At 33.2% G+C, this 17,778-nt stretch overlaps 1 protein-coding gene across 25 annotated transcripts in view; it reads right to left on the bottom strand.

The window, feature by feature from the left end:
* Positions 1-307: 307 nt before the first annotated feature.
* The window catches only part of UCHL5 (ubiquitin C-terminal hydrolase L5), a 50,124-nt gene continuing 32,653 nt past the window's right edge, over positions 308-17,778 (bottom strand). For 4 of the 25 annotated variants that reach the window (XM_055235379.2, XM_055235383.2, XM_055235387.2 and 1 more), the window contains 8 exons: positions 17,713-17,774; positions 17,504-17,634; positions 16,403-16,466; positions 16,196-16,276; positions 12,188-12,290; positions 11,273-11,386; positions 7,158-7,256; positions 308-2,470 (listed from right to left, as the gene is read on the bottom strand). In XM_055235379.2, the coding sequence (XP_055091354.2) occupies positions 2,426-2,470; positions 7,158-7,256; positions 11,273-11,386; positions 12,188-12,290; positions 16,196-16,276; positions 16,403-16,466; positions 17,504-17,634; positions 17,713-17,774 (699 nt within the window). In that variant the 3' untranslated portion in view covers positions 308-2,425. Of the gene's footprint in view, positions 2,471-6,367; positions 6,519-7,157; positions 7,257-11,272; positions 11,387-12,187; positions 12,291-16,195; positions 16,277-16,402; positions 16,467-17,503; positions 17,635-17,712; positions 17,775-17,778 lie in introns of those variants that run through there. The other 21 variants (XM_055235380.2, XM_055235385.2, XM_063613737.1 and 18 more) reach the window with 11 other exon arrangements.

Here is a 17,778-nt window from a genome sequence, read left to right as displayed (position 1 = left end):
AAGGTGAGAGCAGCCAGTGCTGCAGCTGTTGGCAAGCTTTTTGTTGATAATAACAGAAGTACATCCCTTAGAACTGGCTATTTCGAAGGCATAAAATAGAATGGAAGTGCCTTCACCTACCCAATAATTAAATAAAATTTTAGAAAAGACTAAATATGAAGTGAGCAAGATTTTCTATAAAATATCATTAAAAAAACTTTCCACATAGCATATATCTATTTATGGGTTGCTCTTTGTTCTTCCATTTTCTCTACCCTCTAGCTTCATGACTCAGTTTCAAACCAGCAACATACAGCACCCAGACAAAAACAAGTCACACTTCTTTATTCACAGACAGAAGTAATCATGAAGTATCACAAGGGATTTGCAATCATCAAAGAAGATGCAGATAAAATAAACCACTCTTAAGCTACGGAAATTCCTATTAAGGAATTTTATTAGATTAATAAGAAAAAATCCTTATACCTATTAATATTGTCATTTTACAAAGATATTTTTCAAATGTCATTTGATATTACTTTTGTTAACATTTTCAATGACAATTTTGATGAGCTCTAATTTTGGATCTTTTATGGTTACTGCTTTCTGTGACCTACGAAGCCTTTGGCTAACCCCCCAAGTCACAAAAATATCATCTATGTTTTCAGTTAAAAAGCTTCATACTTTTAAAATATTACATTTAGGTCTATGATTCATCTCAAAGTCATTTTTGTGAGGTAGGGGGTCATTGTTCACTTTTTTCTATATGGATATTCAGCTATTCTATTCTGGCTCCATTTGTTGAAAAGACTTTCTTTATCTGTTGAATTGTTTTGCCACCTTTGTCGAAATCAAGTGATCATATAAACGTTGATGTGTTTTCAGGCTCTCTCTTCTGTTCCATTGATTTATTTGTCAATCCTAATGCCAGTATCACACTGTATTGATTATTAAATACAACTTACCACAATAATCCTCAAATTGCTTAACAAAATTTAAGCCTCAATAGGAAAGAATATATAAATTAAGCTGAAATAAACGAATGAGATCAAGATGAGCCTTCCTTAAAAATCTATTTTTAAAAATTATATCATGGCTTTGAAAACACTCCATAATTATTACTGTATCAACAGCAAAACATATTTACCCACAAATAACTGAGACTACATATTTTTCATTACATCCAACTGAAATTATGTATGAAAAATATTTCATTCGTTTTTCTATCAATTTCCTATCAGGTTTCTCTCCGTTAGCTCCAAGTCATTTAATACCACAATTACTAAGCTTAAAAACAATCCTTAAAAATTCATGTGCTGAAGCTGGAAGATGGGTACACATTCTCCCTAGTAAAATAAATTATGCTAAATTGATTTTACAATAAATAATAAAATGTTAAAAACTCATGTATCAACCTCAAAAATATTCTTGATAAAGAAAAAAGTAGATTACTTCCTTTAAAAAAGAAAGCTTTATAAAGTCTTCTTTAAAGTCTGACTTGCAAAGGAAGATTAGAAGCAGAAGATTATTACAAAGCAACTCCCAAATCAATTTTAAAAAATCAATTGTGAGCAAATTGTATATGGCTCTTGGAAACTGCAGGCTGTATGAAATTTATTCAAATTGGCATAGAAAGATCCCCCATCACCACTACCATTTTTTAAAAATAAACTGTCAAACCTCCGGTTTTTTTATATACAGCTTACGAGCTTGAAACAATATTCCATTGAGAGTAACACCAACATTCTTTAAGATTTACAATTTCTTGTTAATCTGAAATTTTGCTTTGAAGCATAATACTCAGACCTTCCTGAAATAATTCTCTAATACATAAACAAATAACCCCAAACACTTGAAGAAAATTTACTAAAATAAAATTGAGATGTTTATTACTTTTCTACTGACAGCAGTGAAAATCACTGGAAATTATATTTTGTCCTTTTTAAATGATTTACATTAAAATCATCCTTTCTCAAATAACTGGTATAGCAGATAAAATTCAGTTTTAAAATCCTCAAAACACTTAGATATCAAAGATAGAAATACTGATTTTTTTCCATTAATGATGAGAATAAGACATCCAGTTTAATCAAGATCTGACAACTGCAAATTTTAAGTATTTAAATTACAGATAATGAATATCATTTGTCCATTTTCTAGCTTCATATGGTAGTTACACATCAAGAAAACTAACAGTTCTCAGATTCAATGTCAAATAATGGAATTGGGGCAAGCACTCTTAATATCACTTTAATATGCACTACATGCACATGATGCAGGTAGGGAAGAAGTTTATGAATCCATGCATTAAAGACAAGACAGGTTGGCACTACTGCCAAACGTGCACTGAGCCAATTAGGATGTTGCTCTAAGTTCTTTATACGTAATGATTTCCATGAAAATATGTGCAGAAGCAGAAATGTGTACACATCTGAAAACATCCTCTTCATTTGGTTTCCTGAGCTTTCTTTGCGTTCTGTTTTTCTTTTGCCTAAAAATTAAAAATAGTATGTTACAAAATTTTAAAAGTCAGTTTTAGACTATATTAGAATGAAATGTGCCTAAGAGGGTATTCTCAAGCTGAAAGGCTTGAAATACATTGTTTATAAGACTTCTAAAGCATTATGTTTTATAACTTGAGACTTATAACAAACTTTTCCTGGACAATTACAGTTATTCTTTGCCCTAAGAAAGATGATAATGTTTGGTTTGCAGTTCTTTCCTATCTGAAGGTGAAATGAATTATTATAATTGTAATAATTTAAAAATTCCATAAAGTCAAACTCATTCATGAGTATTCCAAGACAATATATATACACATATTTGCCCATTTTCTGTTCACATGAGTATAAGAAAAACCTTACATTAGTTTCTGCAAATGTGAATAAATGAGTTTGACATAACAGTTTAAGTGAGTTTAACATAATGTCACTAAAGGATTATGTATCCCTGGTGTCAACAAGCTTTATTTATATGACCTAAAAAAAAAAATGTTTTTACATACTAGTTCAATAGATCTTCATTACAATTATATAGCTTGAACACAGTACTTGTTTTATTCTTTAGCAAATGAATAAGCCAGAGCTTATAGATGTTATCAAGCTTGACCAAAGTCCCACAGCTAGTATATAGTAAGTCCTCAATACAGATCAAAGACATATGCTTTATAGCATTGCTTCTCAATGTATATACCAATGACTTAGAGACCCTGTTAAAATGCAGACTGATTTAGTAAAATGCCTGAGGCTCTGTATTTCTAACAAACTCTCAGATGATGCCAGTTCTGCCAGTGTTCAGAAGACATTTCTAAAAGCAAGATTTTAGAGTACTACAATACAATATTTTTCCACTGTGCCACTTCAGAAGAGTCAATGAATTAGACTTCTACATTATACAACTTTTTTTTAAAACTTCCTTAAATAAAAAATAGAGCAATTAAACCAATTACAATCTCCTTTTGTAATGTATTGGATAGTATAATTATTATTTAACAGTATGATAAAACTGAGTGATGTGCCTTAGAATGAATAAGAGCAAATAGTCTGTGTCATATTAAAAATAATAAAGTTAATTGCCAACATTAACATTTTTAGTTAACAAACATAATTTGTAATTTGATATGTGTATCGCATCTCATACAAAGTTTTCTTTCCTCAAATAATAAATATAATTTGGTTTTAGGCATAATTTAAAATAAAAGTATGTGCTTCTTTCCTTATTGATCTGAGTATGCTTAATAGAATATTGAGAAGGATTAACAAGAAATAAATTTACTGGTTTCTGATATAAACTTTACAACATAATTAAATGAGCAAACACATATAAGGCAGAGTGTCTATACACTTATCAAAATTAAAAATATCACCATTAATTGAGCACTAATTTATACACTTTACAGATATGATCTCATTTAATCATCAAGAATGTGAAGTAGGTATGATTCCCAGTTTACAGATGAGAAAGAGGTTATAAGAAAGTAAATAGTGCCTAAAAGCTCCAGCTAATAAGTAACACGTATATAAGATTTAAATTCAAAGCCTGTATTTTGGTCTGCTTTTGTTAAAAAATAAAAATAAAATCATATTTACAAATAGCATGGAAAAATATATACTGTTAAAAATACTTTCCTTCTATACAGTGTACCAATGATATTAAAAAGTACTGACTCAAATCAGATAATTCTGCATTAATAGATACTAATGTAGATATTGTTGTGATTAGCCTTAACTATTCTTCTACCTTATTTCTATTAAGAAATAGAAAAAGATCTGAAGCTTACTTATTACCAATTGAATCATAAAGTCATAGTAAAATGTGGACAAAATTCAATATTGTGAAGTTGTTTGGATTTCCCCATAGCAATGGAATTTATGATTTTACATCATGTTAAGTTATTGGTAGTTAAAAACTTAAGATAGACAATGATTCATAATTACATGTGTAGACAAAAATTTTTTAATCATAAATATACCTGAATAAATAGAAGTCTCACAAATGTAATCTTAAACTAGATAATTTTATTTTATATTTTAAGAAAGAGATTTGGTACATAATACAAGAAGTTTTATAACTATATATTTTTGGATTACCTCCTATGCAGTTTTTAAATGTGTTGTGTATTCAACGAATTCATCAGTTAAAAAGTCTCATATAACAAAAACATTTATAGGTCCTAACCAAGTTCATTATAGCCATGCCGAGGGAGAATCACTTTTTATTTACTATTTTGCAAATAAAAAGATTTTAGGTCAAATACTTTTATGTCATCATAGATTATAGGCAACTGCCTCAGCTATTCAAAAATCTGATCCTGTAGAATCTTGGCATATAGTAGCACTGCATGGTGCAGCCACATCCTTCCTGTTTGTTTCTTTCTATTCCTTCTCACACCTTGTTCTTTTATCCTATTTTCCCTGAAAACAAAACATAGTAAGATCCACTATTCCAACTTATCTATTTCTGAATTCTATAGGTAATTTTTCTTAGAAGTATTACTATTAAGTAATTAACTATTGCTGGTAAAGATTTTATATAACTATAAAATCTAATCTTTATTCTAACAGTTTTTCAACATGCTTTATTTTTTAAATTTGCATTTATCTGCAGAAAATGATATTTTAATATGGCATCATTTTTTTTCCAAAATAAGATGAACAAAAATATATTCTTGCAAAGGAAACAGATATATTGCTACAGATTAAGCACTTAATTCCCACCAAATATTTAAAAGTTTATGGATGTGAAATTTTAAGTGGCTATAAAGCTATTTAGGAGCTACCCTGTGCTTGCTGGTGATGCCTTACTTTATCCTGGCATTTATCAAAATAATACTATTTAGCACAGTACCATAATTGTTCATTTATTCCTTTCCCAAATTGTACCATGAGTTGCTTAAGAGAAAATAATATGTCTCAGTTATGTATACATCCCTAGACCTTAACAGAGTGCCTGAATATCCTTGCAGCTAGATAAATGTTTGATGAATAATTTAAAACATTTCAACAATTCCAATTAAATGAGTCTAAGCTCCTTCAGAACCTAGGAGAATAAGTTATTGCATGCATACAAGAAATAAATCTATCTCAATATTGCTTCTGGAATATTAATAAAAGAACAGCTTAGAGATATAAGCAACTAGAAGGTCAATAACTACTTTCCTTAAGAAAATGAAGGCAAACACAACAGACTTGGTGTTCCACTAACATCAGGTATTCATATGCTGCCACCTTGTGTCCAAAAAATGTGAACTAAGGAAAAATTATTCTAATGTTAGCTGACAAGATGTTGTTCTCTAACTATGCTCTCAAAAAAATCTGGGGATATAGTGTAATTAAAAATCAAACAACAGTGGTCCTTTTACTTACTAATTTGCACACACAAAAAATTATGTTCACAGATCAATTTTAATGCAAAATTTATACATTTCAAATTTGTCTAAGGGTCCTAGTCCCTAGTAACATGTATCTAACTTAAAATTTGAGGTATCACATATTTAGCACATTTTATAGTTATTTTAATATTTTTAACAGAAAAACATTTGATAGGATTAATAACATCATATCTAGGTATTCTTGTTAACCAAGCAATTTTGAGAACCACAGTACCCTGTATTAATCTAAAACTTTAAAAACAGTTTCCCATCTTGGAATACACCCTGAGATGCATGAACAGAAAAACCTATAATGGAAAAGAGAACATTTAGCAGTCTTCTGCAATAATTTTTACATTTAATGCTAAAAGTTGGGTCACATGTTTCAATCAATAAGGTATATACACAAAAACTTATTAGCTCACATCTCATATTATTTAGAATGTATAACATGAAACAGCTTGGTTGAAATGAATCTTTGCTTTGTAAACTTTAAAATTAATAAGGAAAATATACCTACCACGTATTCTCGTCTTTAAGTTAATGGTCCAAAATTTTATTTGCCTAGTAGTGTCTTCTCAAAGTGTTTCTCAAACTGTGGTACACAGACCAGTTGCATTAGAATCACTTGGGGAACTTATTAAAGAATCCTTCCCCTATATCAGAATATCTGGGGAGGGGCCAGGTAACATGTATTTTAAAGAGTATCCACTGATGTTCACTTTCAGAAACACTGATTTACAGTATGAACTTAAAAACAATTTAACTGCATTTTACTTATTCAACAAATATTTTATTGTTACTTATGAAAAAAATCACAGAAATCAGAATTCTTAACTAACTTATGCTAGTTTTCCTTCAGTGGAACAGATACTAGATTAGAAATAAGAAAACCTATTTCGTAGTACAGGCTATTTTCTTTTTAAACCCAACAATGTCCATTCTACTTTTAAATTCTGTTATATCAACTCAAACTTTTGCTAAATAGGAAATATTATTTCAATTATCAGCATTAAAAATCTATTTTTGCTTAAAGAAAGTGTTTTAAATTTTATTTTAATACAGCACAACCTGCGGTCTTGATACTAAGAATCTGGAAGGCTAAAGCAGTGGGGTAATTCTTTATTTTTGTTTTACAGTCTCAGTTGAACTAATTCTTATAGAATAGAAAACAAGAGGCAAAAGCAAAAGAATAAAAATGTACAAGCTTCCAAAAATGTTACCTCTACTCATGCAAAAAATAAAAAATACATTTTATGTTTTTGGAGACTCTAAACCTAATTTAAGTATCTACCAATAAAATACTTACCTTTTCTACTAGTGGTATTAACTGCTGGTGTTCTGCTAAAGTCTTTAACAATTCCATAATGAAAGGCAGATAATTATGCTTCCTTCTGATATTCTCAATCTGAAAATAAAACAACATCAATCCACACTAACTACATTTCTGCTAATTTTGGTATTTTATTCTTTGCATCCAACTCAAAATAGAAATGGTATAAAATATCCATTCTCATAAGAAAATGATTTTAGAAATAATGAGATTCCATTCCCACTGAGAATAAAGATTAATTAACACAATAAAACATGTGGAGGGAGTTTCTTGGGCAAGGGCCTCCTGCCCCTGACTTAGCAAATAATAGAGGCCTTTAAAAGTCCAATCTAACGTTACTTATGAAAATGTCATTTATAAAAACAACTAAAGGCCTACATGCTAAATTAACATTTGCTACTTCACCTGTGCAAATAATCAGGCAAAGTCTAATGAGACCGGCTTTACTTTGTGATCAAGCACAATCTTTCCTTCAGATTATTTTTTATCAAAAGGGGGTACACTGCAGGAAAAAAATTTCTACTTCAGTGGAAAACTATGCACTGTCTAGATAACATCCTCTCAAGTTATGTGATTCTAGGCTTTCACTGCCACTGACCTATTATATATTCTGCCTGGTAGAAGTATAATTGATTGCCCTTCTTCCATAGAAAGTTTCCATCTCTTATAAATTCATTTAAACTTCATATAAATTTGAACTTCTCTGACTTCTCCTTTAACTAGAGTTCCTTCAGTTAATTAATTAAATTAAAGCTTAACATGTTTGTTTTATAGCAGTATGAGAATCATTTTATCTTTTTTTAAACAAAGCATTCCCAAACAATAAAGCAGGACACCTTATGGAAGTTATGGAAACTTTATGTTGTATTTTGGGCAGATATTAAAAGTTAATTACATAATAACTGCATAAGTATATATAAAGATGGGTAATTTACTTTTTTAATATCATGTGAAATGGAAAATAATTGGTAAAGCTATTATTTCTTCCTTTCCTATCTCCATGAACTTGGCCCTCCCTTTTTCCACCTGGAATACTCTAGAGCCTGCCTGCCTGCCCCTACCACTTTCACCTGAAGAAATCCTACTAGTTTAAGGCCCATTCATTTCATTTAACAATCATTTGTTGTCTGTTAAGTATGATGCAAAGTATCTGTTGTCTGTTAAGTATGACGCAAAACACTTTACTGACACTGTGGGGAGCAACAAAAAGGACAGTTCTTGCCTTACACTGAGGTTCAAATGAAAAACAATCCTTTTACTACCATAACACATGACAAATGACGTATACATTCCACATCCAAAGTAACACAAAATTCACAGTTTCCTCCACTCTTTCTGCTTTTCTGAAAAAAAAGGTTACGGGATGGACTGCAAGTGAAAGAGAACACATTATTAAAAATAACTTTGCCTTTATATTTGATTCTGAATTACATAAATGCTTGACATGATTAAATAAAATTAAATCAGAATTTTTAACTCTAAAAAATCTGACAGCAAAATCAACAGGAAAAATTTTTAAGTGAATTTAAAATACAGTGATTTGATTATATATCCAAAATAGGATATACCCTAATGAATAAGAAAAAAACTTAAGAAAAAAACCTTTCACTTGTTATTATACTATTGGTACTATTATTCTGAACCTTTTTATATACATGCATATACATATATACACAAATACATTATATACATACTACATAAATATGGCATAAAACAAATAAGTAACTACATTAATTTTGTTAGGAACCCAAGATTTTCAACTGGATAGAAGAAATGCAAATGATAACTTCCCTATGCACAAAGCCCTTTAATCCTAAATTTGAGTATTTATATGAACACATGATGTATTTCCTCTTCAAAAATAAAATATGAAACAAACAAAAGTGTATTTGTAGCACTAAAAAGGCCTAGAAACAATGAGCAATCAGCAGCACTGAGCCCCTGAGTGCCCAGATAGTGGTTTCTAAACACAATTTTGCACCAAGGGAACAAAGGGCTTCTTTATAAAATGGCTGATTCCAAGTTTAAGCAAGAAATGTACAAGAAAAGTCTAAGCCAGGCATAGTAGCTCACACCGGTAATCCCACCACTTTGGGAGGCCAAGGCAGGCGGATCGCTTGAGGTCAGGAGTTCGAAACCAGCCTGGACAACGTGGTGAAACCCTGTCTCTACTAAAAATACAAAAATTGGCTGGGCGTGGAGGCAAGCACCTGTAATCCCAGCTACTCGGGAGGCTGAGGCAGGAGAATTGCTTTAACCCAGGAGGAGGCAGAGGTTGCAGTGAGCCAAGATAGTGCCCTGCACTCCAGCCTGAGCAACAGAGCAAGACTCTGTCTCCAAAAAAAAAAAAGGTCTGAAACATTTTATATTAGAAAGCAAGGAAGCTGGCTGGGCATAGTGGCTCATACCTGTAATTCCTGCACTTTGGGAAGCCAAGGCAGGAGGATGATTTGAGGCCAGGAGTTTGAGACCAGCCTGGCTAACATACTGAAATCCTGTCTCTACTAAAAATACAAAAATTAGCTGGGCGTGGTGGCACAGGCCTGTAATCCCAGCTACTCGGGAAGTTGAGGCAGCAGAATTGCTTGAACCCGGGAGGCAGAGGTTGCAGTGAGCCAAATTCGCCTTACTACATTCCAGCTTGGGCAACAAAGTGAGACTCCATCTTGAAAAAAAAAAAAAGAAAGCAAGGAAGCTATCAGAAACTAAGGGTGTTATGTCAAAAGGACTTAGGAGACAGCCTGAAGTGGCTCCCAATGGCCAAAGATAGGATAATTTGAGCATCAGTAAGAATAATAACACGCCGAGTGCAGTGGCTCATGCCTATAATCCCAGCACTTTGGGAGGCCAAGGCAGGTGGATCACTTGAGGTCAGGAGTTCGAGATCAGCCTAGACAACATGGTGAAATCCGTCTTTACTAAAAATAAAAAAATTAGGCAGGCGTGCAGGCAGGTGCCTATAATCCCAGCTTCTTGGGAGGCTGAGGCAGAAGAATTACTTGAACCCGGGAGGAGGAGGCTGCACTGAGCCCACATCATGCCCTGCACTCCAGCCTGGGCAACAGAGTGAGACTCTGTCTCCAGAAAAAAAAAAGTCTCAAACATCTTATATTAGAAAGGAAGGAAGCTGGCTGGGCAAAGTGGCTCACACCTGTAATCCCAGCACTTTGGTAAGCCAAGGCAGGAGGATCATTTGAGGCCAGGAGATCGAGACCAGCCTGGATAACATGGTGAAACTCTGTCTCTACTAAAAATACAAAAATTAGCCAAGTGTGGTGCTCTGGGCCTGTAATCCCAGCTACTTGGGAGGCTGAGGCAGGAGAACTGCTTGAACTGGGAGGGAGAGGTTGCAGTGAGCCAAGACCGCCTCACTGCACTACAGCTTGGGTGACAAAGCAAGACTCCATCTCAAAAAAAAAAAAAAAAAAAAAGCAAGGAAGCTATCCAGAAACTAAGGGGGTTATGTCAAAAAGACTTAGGAGACAGCCTGAAGTGGCTGCCACTGGCCAAAGAAGGGATAATTTGAGCATCAATAAGAATAATAACAGGCTGGGCACAGTGGCTGATGCCTGTAATCTAAGCACTTTGGGAGGCCGAGGTGGGCAGATCACTTGAGGTCAGGAGTTCAAGATCAGCATGGCCAACGTGGCAAAACCCTCTCTCTATTAAAAATACAAAAATTAGCCTAGCCAGGCATGGTGGTGCACACCTGTAATCCCAGCTACTTGAGAGGCTGAGGAAGGGGAATTGCTTGAACCTGGGAGGTGGAGGTTGCAGTGAGCCAAGATTGCACCACTGCACTCTAGACTTGGCGACAGAGTGAGACTCCATCCAAAAAAAAAAAAAAAGAATAATAACTACAGTGAACTGAAACATCACATAGGTTAAAATTCTATTCCTAATAATATTTTATGAAAATAAAAATGAAAGACATCTCACTACTTATCTTTGTAGGGTGTCAGAGAATCAACATATTATTTGAAATCTGGTAAATGATAGGAGGGAAAGCCATCAGATATTCAATGTACCTTCATCTTGAAATATACTGCTTTATATTAAAACATTAAAGGAACACATTTTTAAAAACATACCTTGTATCTTTTTAATTTCTGTACTTCTTCTTCAATAAGCATCTGATTTTTGGCAACTTCTGACTGAATAGCACTTAACATACTATTACCTTGATCTGTATCCATGGGTTCCTCCTTGGGGGAAGGAAAAGAAATAGCACACCCTAATAATTGAGGCTTACATTCAGAATATTTTAAAATGATAAACACAGTATGATTATTTTCAAATTTCTACTCTTCATACTGATAGCAGCATGCCAGCCTAAGAGCAGCATTAAAGGATAAAAGCCCCAAAATAGTACCTTCCATATTTCTATTTCTAATAATATGAATTTTCATCTAAAAACAACCTACACTGTAATATACTCTATTGCCATATTCTCCTAATACACTATAAAATAAATTTTCTTAAATATACTCTTAAGAAAATGTGCTCAAAGGATTGTAAAATAAATTTTGTCTACTAAATCTCTTCTCCAATGACATTTACTATACAAAGATAATCGTAGACTAGTAAAGACTACATGTGACTCTAAATGTACCCAGTTAACTCTTTGAAAATTAACTTAATTATATAATGAAATCACAGAAAATAGTTAAAATAGTTCATTCCTAACACTTATTTAGCATTTACCATTTGTTAGTCATTAAGTGATTTACATATACCTCATTTACTCCTCATGACAATCTTCTAAGGTAAATACTATTTATTATCTTTATGCTATATGAAGAAACTGAGGCACAAGGAAATATACTCAAATTCCTATATCCACTAAGTGCAAAGCCAGGAACCGAATCTAGGCAGCCTGAATCCAGTGTGTAGTCGCTTAACCACCATTCAGACCACTTGATTTTATATATATATATTTAAAGTAAATACTTTTCCTGAGAGAATAACCAAGGTAGAACTTTGTACTTAGAAACATGGCCACGAACCTCTGCAAGTTGTCTTTGTAACTCTGCTATCTTCTGTTCATATATCATTTTTCTGTCAGACACAATGGCCATTAAATTAAATCGAATTTCACCTTCACTGTACCTAGAAGAAAATTATTTAAGTTTATAATGTAATAAAGAATTGTACAACTATTACCATTAAGATAATCCATCGTGATTCCCCTCTTGATTTCCTAGTATAAACAAAAGTCTATCAATTGGCTAACAATAAAAATGGACACTTTTAAAAAGCTTTCAGGTCAGGCACATAGGTGCCTCCAAGCTACTTGGGAGGCTCAGGAGTGGAGAGGATCCTTTGAGTTTAGAAGCTTGAGGCTGCAGTGAGCTATGATAGTGCACTATACTGCAGTCTGGGCAACAGAACAAGACCCTGTCTCTTAAAAAAAAAAAAAAAAAAAAGCTTTCATATAGGAAAGACAACTGTAGAAAAAAAATTAGCTACATTTCATCAATCACAAATGTTTTTTAAATATTCTAAAATAATGTTAGTACCACTTAAAACATTTGAAATAAAAAAATTTTCATCAATTTCCCTACCTTTATAAGAAATATGGCAACTTATTAACTTAAGAGCTCAGAAAAAAACAAATGGAGACTCCATATTTCTTAAATTACTTAGACTGACATCTTGATGGGTATTAACTATGCTCCTTATTATATAATTTTTTCCAAGTCATGATGAACTTTCTATTTTTAATTTATATATTTTAAATTTTATCTTATATGTAAATAAATATAACATATTTTATTAATATAATGTATAATTATATCGTATAGTAAAATTTCTGAATGTTTGATTTTCACTACTCTGATATCAATGAAACATAACATAAGCTGGTTCATGGTAGCAACTGACATTAAAAGCGTTATTCATAACACTATGTAAATGGCATTAAGATGAAAATATATAGAAAATATAAGCCCATTTTGCATTAGTTTATCTCTAAGAGTTTCTCATACACAGCTCTATTCACTGAAAAGAAATGGCCCCAAAATAACTACAGTAATTTGAACTATGTAAAAATGTCTTTAAAACTGATTGTGGGACTTCCATGTCCCTATTCCTGCCAGTAAGTACAACTAAAAACCCTGGACATAATATGTTTTTTAAAAAGAGCAAGCAAGAACATTCTGAAAGGTAGAAAAAAGCAGACAAGCTGGGGAACTCAGGAACAAACAATGATACAATAGTGAATTCCCTGAGGTTTTTTTCTGCCTCATATATCCCAGACTTGGAGCTGAAGAAACCAGCAACCCAGAAATACCACAGGCACAGACAAAAAAAAAAGCCCCAACAAAAGTCTGCTCTCTCTAGCCAAATAGAAAAGGTGCAGCCTCAGAAGACAGAAAACTTTTAGACAATAATCATTCCACTATAGCCAAACATGATTGAAAAATCTGTGACCTCACCCCTACTCAAAACCAGTAAAAGCAGAATAGAGAGCCTGGACTTCCAATCTTGTCTTCCAACCTTTAACAAGGTTGCTAGGTTGGTATTAAAAAAGGCTGGGTAGGGAATGGGGACTTGCATCCCTGCCGTATGGTAATGACAACACCCATTTGTGGTATCAGAGGACACAGAATGGGAAGCCAAAATTGTCACTACCAGCCAGTGGGAAAGTAGCCTCTCCCACTTCAGCATGAGTGGAAAGCAATAGCAAAGCACTCCTACCCCTCTCAGCCAGAGTGGTATCAACAGAAACCCTGCTGGGGGGCTAGAACTCCCATCTCTGCCCAGCAATAACAAGAAGGCTTATTCCATTTCAGTTGTCACTGAAGGCCTAGTAGGGAAGCTGGACTTCTACTCCCACCTGGCAGTAATGAGGTGGCACCCACAATTCACCCTGTCAGAGCCATGTCCATAAAAACCAACTCACACAGAAATTTTAAATAAGATCCAAAGTCTTACTTTTATAGACATAGAGAAGATTATACTAAAATTTATATGGGAAGGCAGAGGAACTATAATAGTTAAAACAATTTTGAAGAGAAGAATACGATGAAAGGCATCGGTCTACCTGATTTCAAGACTTAGAGTTACAGTAATCAACACAATGTAGTACTGGCAGAGGAACAGATAAATGGAACAATTGACAGAATAGTGAGCCCAGAAATAGACGCACACAAATATGCTCCACTTTTGCAAAGGTGCAGAAGGAATTCAGTGGAGGAAGGATAGCCTTTTCCACCACTGGTGCCTGAGTAATTGAATATGCATAGGCAAAAAAAAAAAATGACCCTTGATCTGTCATACCATATACAAAAATTAACTCAAAATACATCATTGACTTACATGTAAAACATTAAACTATAAACTTTTAAGAAAATAACACAGGAAAAAAATTTTGGTATCTACACCGAGACAAAGAATTCTTAGACTTGACAACAAAAACACAATTCATAGTGTGAAATACTGATAAACTGTACTTCATCAGGATTAAGACCTTTTGCTCTTTGAAAGACCATTTTGGGAGTACAAGCGGATGGGCTACAGACTGGGAGAGAATATTTGCAGGCAATGTGTTTGATGAAGGATTAGCATCTAAAATACGTAAAGAACTTCAGACTCAAGAGTCAAAAAACAATCAGAAAATGAGCTAAAGGCACGAAAAGATTTTCAACATCATTAGTCATCAGGGAACTGCAGACTAAAACCACAACGAAGTATCACTATACATCTATTAGAATGGTTAAACTAAAAATGGTGGTAACACCAAATGCTAAAAAGGATGCCGAGGAACTAGACCATTCATATATTGCTAGTAGAAATATAAAATGGTACAGTCACTCTGGAAAAGTTTGGTAGTTTCTTAAAAAAAAAATAAATATCCATTTACTATGCAACCCAGCAATGACACACATAGGCATTTATCCCAGAGAAATGAAAATTTGCAGTCACAAAAAACCTGCACAAAAACGTTTATTGTAGCTTTATTCGCAGTAGCCAAAAAATAGAAAACAATCCAGATGTCCTTCAATGGATGAAGAGGCAAAAAACTGGTATATCCATACCACAGAATACCATCTATGAATAAAAAAAGAACTACTGATACACTTAAAAACTTGAATGAATCTCCAGAGAATTAAACTGAGTGAAAAAGCTAATGCAAAAAGGTTACATACTGTAAAATTCATATATAACATTCTTTAAATGACAAAAATTATAGAATTAGGGATTGAGGAGTGAAGGAAAGGGAAAGGCAGCAGGGAGAGAAGTGGTTGTGCCTAAAAAGAACAATATAAGGGATCTTTGTGGAGAGCAAATTTTGCTGTATCTTGACTACATCAATGCCAGTATCCTGGCTGTGATATTACACTATAGTTTTGCAAGATGTTGCCACTGAAAGATAAAAAATACACATGATGTCTCTGTATTATTTCTTACAACTGAATATATATAATTATCTGAAATTGAATATACAATTACCCCAAAATAAAGAGCTTAATATTAAAAATAAACCCTCAAAAACAAAACTCTACAAAATAACTGTACAATTATCCAACAGTACAAAATACCTAGCTGGGCGCAGTGGCTCATGCCTGTAATCCCAGCACTTTGGGAGGCCAAGGCGGGCAGATCACTTGAGGTCAGGAGTTTGAGACAAGCCTGGACAACATGGTGAAACCCCATCTCTACTGAAAATACAAAAATTAGCCGGGTGTGGTGGCATGTGCCCATAATCCCAGCTACTCGAGATGCTGAGACACGAGAATCGCTTGAACTCGGGGGCAGAGGTTGCAGTGAGCCAAGATTGTGCCACTGCACTCCAGCCTGGGCGACCCAGTGAGACTCTGTCTCAAAAAATAAAAAAATGAAACTAAAAAATTATCTAACTTAATGGAAATCCACGTTTAACTTCTCTAAAGACAAGATGACATACTACTACATGAAATTTAGAGATTTTCTGAAATAGACTTCTTAAATGCATCAACCCAATCAAAAGTAGATGTTTGGCTGGGCACAGTGGCTCATGCCTGTAATCCTACCACTTTGGGAGGTCGAGGCAGGCGGATGGCTTGAGCTCAGGAGTCTGAGACCAGCCTGGGCAACATGGTGAAAACCCGTCTCTACAAAAAATTAAAAAGAAAAAAAAAAGTAGATGTTCAATGCACACTGCTAAAATAACAAAATACAAGTTTAAAAAATACTTAAAAAACAGAATATTATGCCAATGAGATTAGCTGAGCATTTACTTTTGTATCCTTTTTTCTATGACAGGCCTTACTGCACTGATCCAATCATCTTGATTGCATGCACCTAGAAAGAAATTTTAAAACAGTTAACACAAATAAAAATAAGAACAATCAACTTTAACATGCAAAAGTTTGGCCCAAAATATTTTTTTACAAATATTTTAATAAATTTAGAGCAGTAAAACTCTTTTTAGTATAATTATGTTGTTTCAATTCCATAAATAAATTTTTATAACAGACATAGAAAAATAAATATTTTTAAATATAGAGGCAGCATGTAAATCTGCATTAGATAAACTATTGGTTCTATGAATGGGGCATGGCAAAAAGTACAAACAAAATGAACCCATGTTAATTTTTTTTAAATCTAAAAGTAAAAAGTTTTATGAATAGCCTATAACATTAGATTCAACTAAAACAAGTTGTGTTGGACTTCAAACCTATTATTAAAAAAAGAAAAAGAAAATTTAATGAAGTCAAAATAAGGAGTTAAAATTATTTTGTGAACCTATTATTTCAGTAATCTTTCAGAGCCACAGATTGTACCCTCAACCTTGATAAGTGTTTATAATGTTTTGCTCAGCATTAGAGATGGGGTAGGATCAGAACAAATCTATGTCTTGGCATAAAGGATGACACGTTAATGCACTATTTAAATAGAGAACTTTTAAGAAAAATATTTTCTTGATTGCAAAACAATAAATTATCCAATTCCAAATGAAAATACTTTAATACAGATGATAAGAAATGTTTGCTATCCCTTATGAATGGGTTAAAAATGACAAGAATAACTATTTACATTCACTAAGGGTGTTTTTAAATGTTACATGGAAAATAAAATATAAATTATGTAATCTATAGGTTAAAAAATAATTCTACTTGGGAAAAACTCAAAGGCATCAATTGAACTACGGTAGTCAACATGTCCTTCCTATATATTAATATAACATACTGAAGAGCTTAAGGCCTTCATTATATTATGTTACCTCATAGTCACTTTTACCTTGAAAATTTAAGCAGCACTGTGACTAAAATGAGGGTAAATACCCAACAGATTTTCCCCTGTCAAAAGTGAAATATCAGGAACAGGAACTGCATTACCTAAATCAATCGGTCCTTCTCTTAATCCATCTAATTCATACAGTCTCCCATTAACAGGAACATAACTGACAAAGTGAAAAGCATCTTCTTCTTTTGCTGACGTCTTCGTATCAAATTCAAACATTTGCTGTCTATAGTAAATAAAAAAATAGTGAGACTCAAAGAAGCAAAGAAAGAAACAGTATTTATTTAACATAAAGTCTCTTTACCTGGCGAAACTGTTGTGTACTTGTCGAATAACATCTGAATTGCTCAGTGCCAAGCCTTTCATCTAA

Source organism: Symphalangus syndactylus, chromosome 19 (assembly GCF_028878055.3).
Source record: "Symphalangus syndactylus isolate Jambi chromosome 19, NHGRI_mSymSyn1-v2.1_pri, whole genome shotgun sequence".
NCBI lineage: Eukaryota > Metazoa > Chordata > Mammalia > Primates > Hylobatidae > Symphalangus > Symphalangus syndactylus.
The sequence above is the reverse complement of the archived record's forward strand: the minus strand, read 5'-3'. Positions and strand labels throughout refer to the sequence as shown.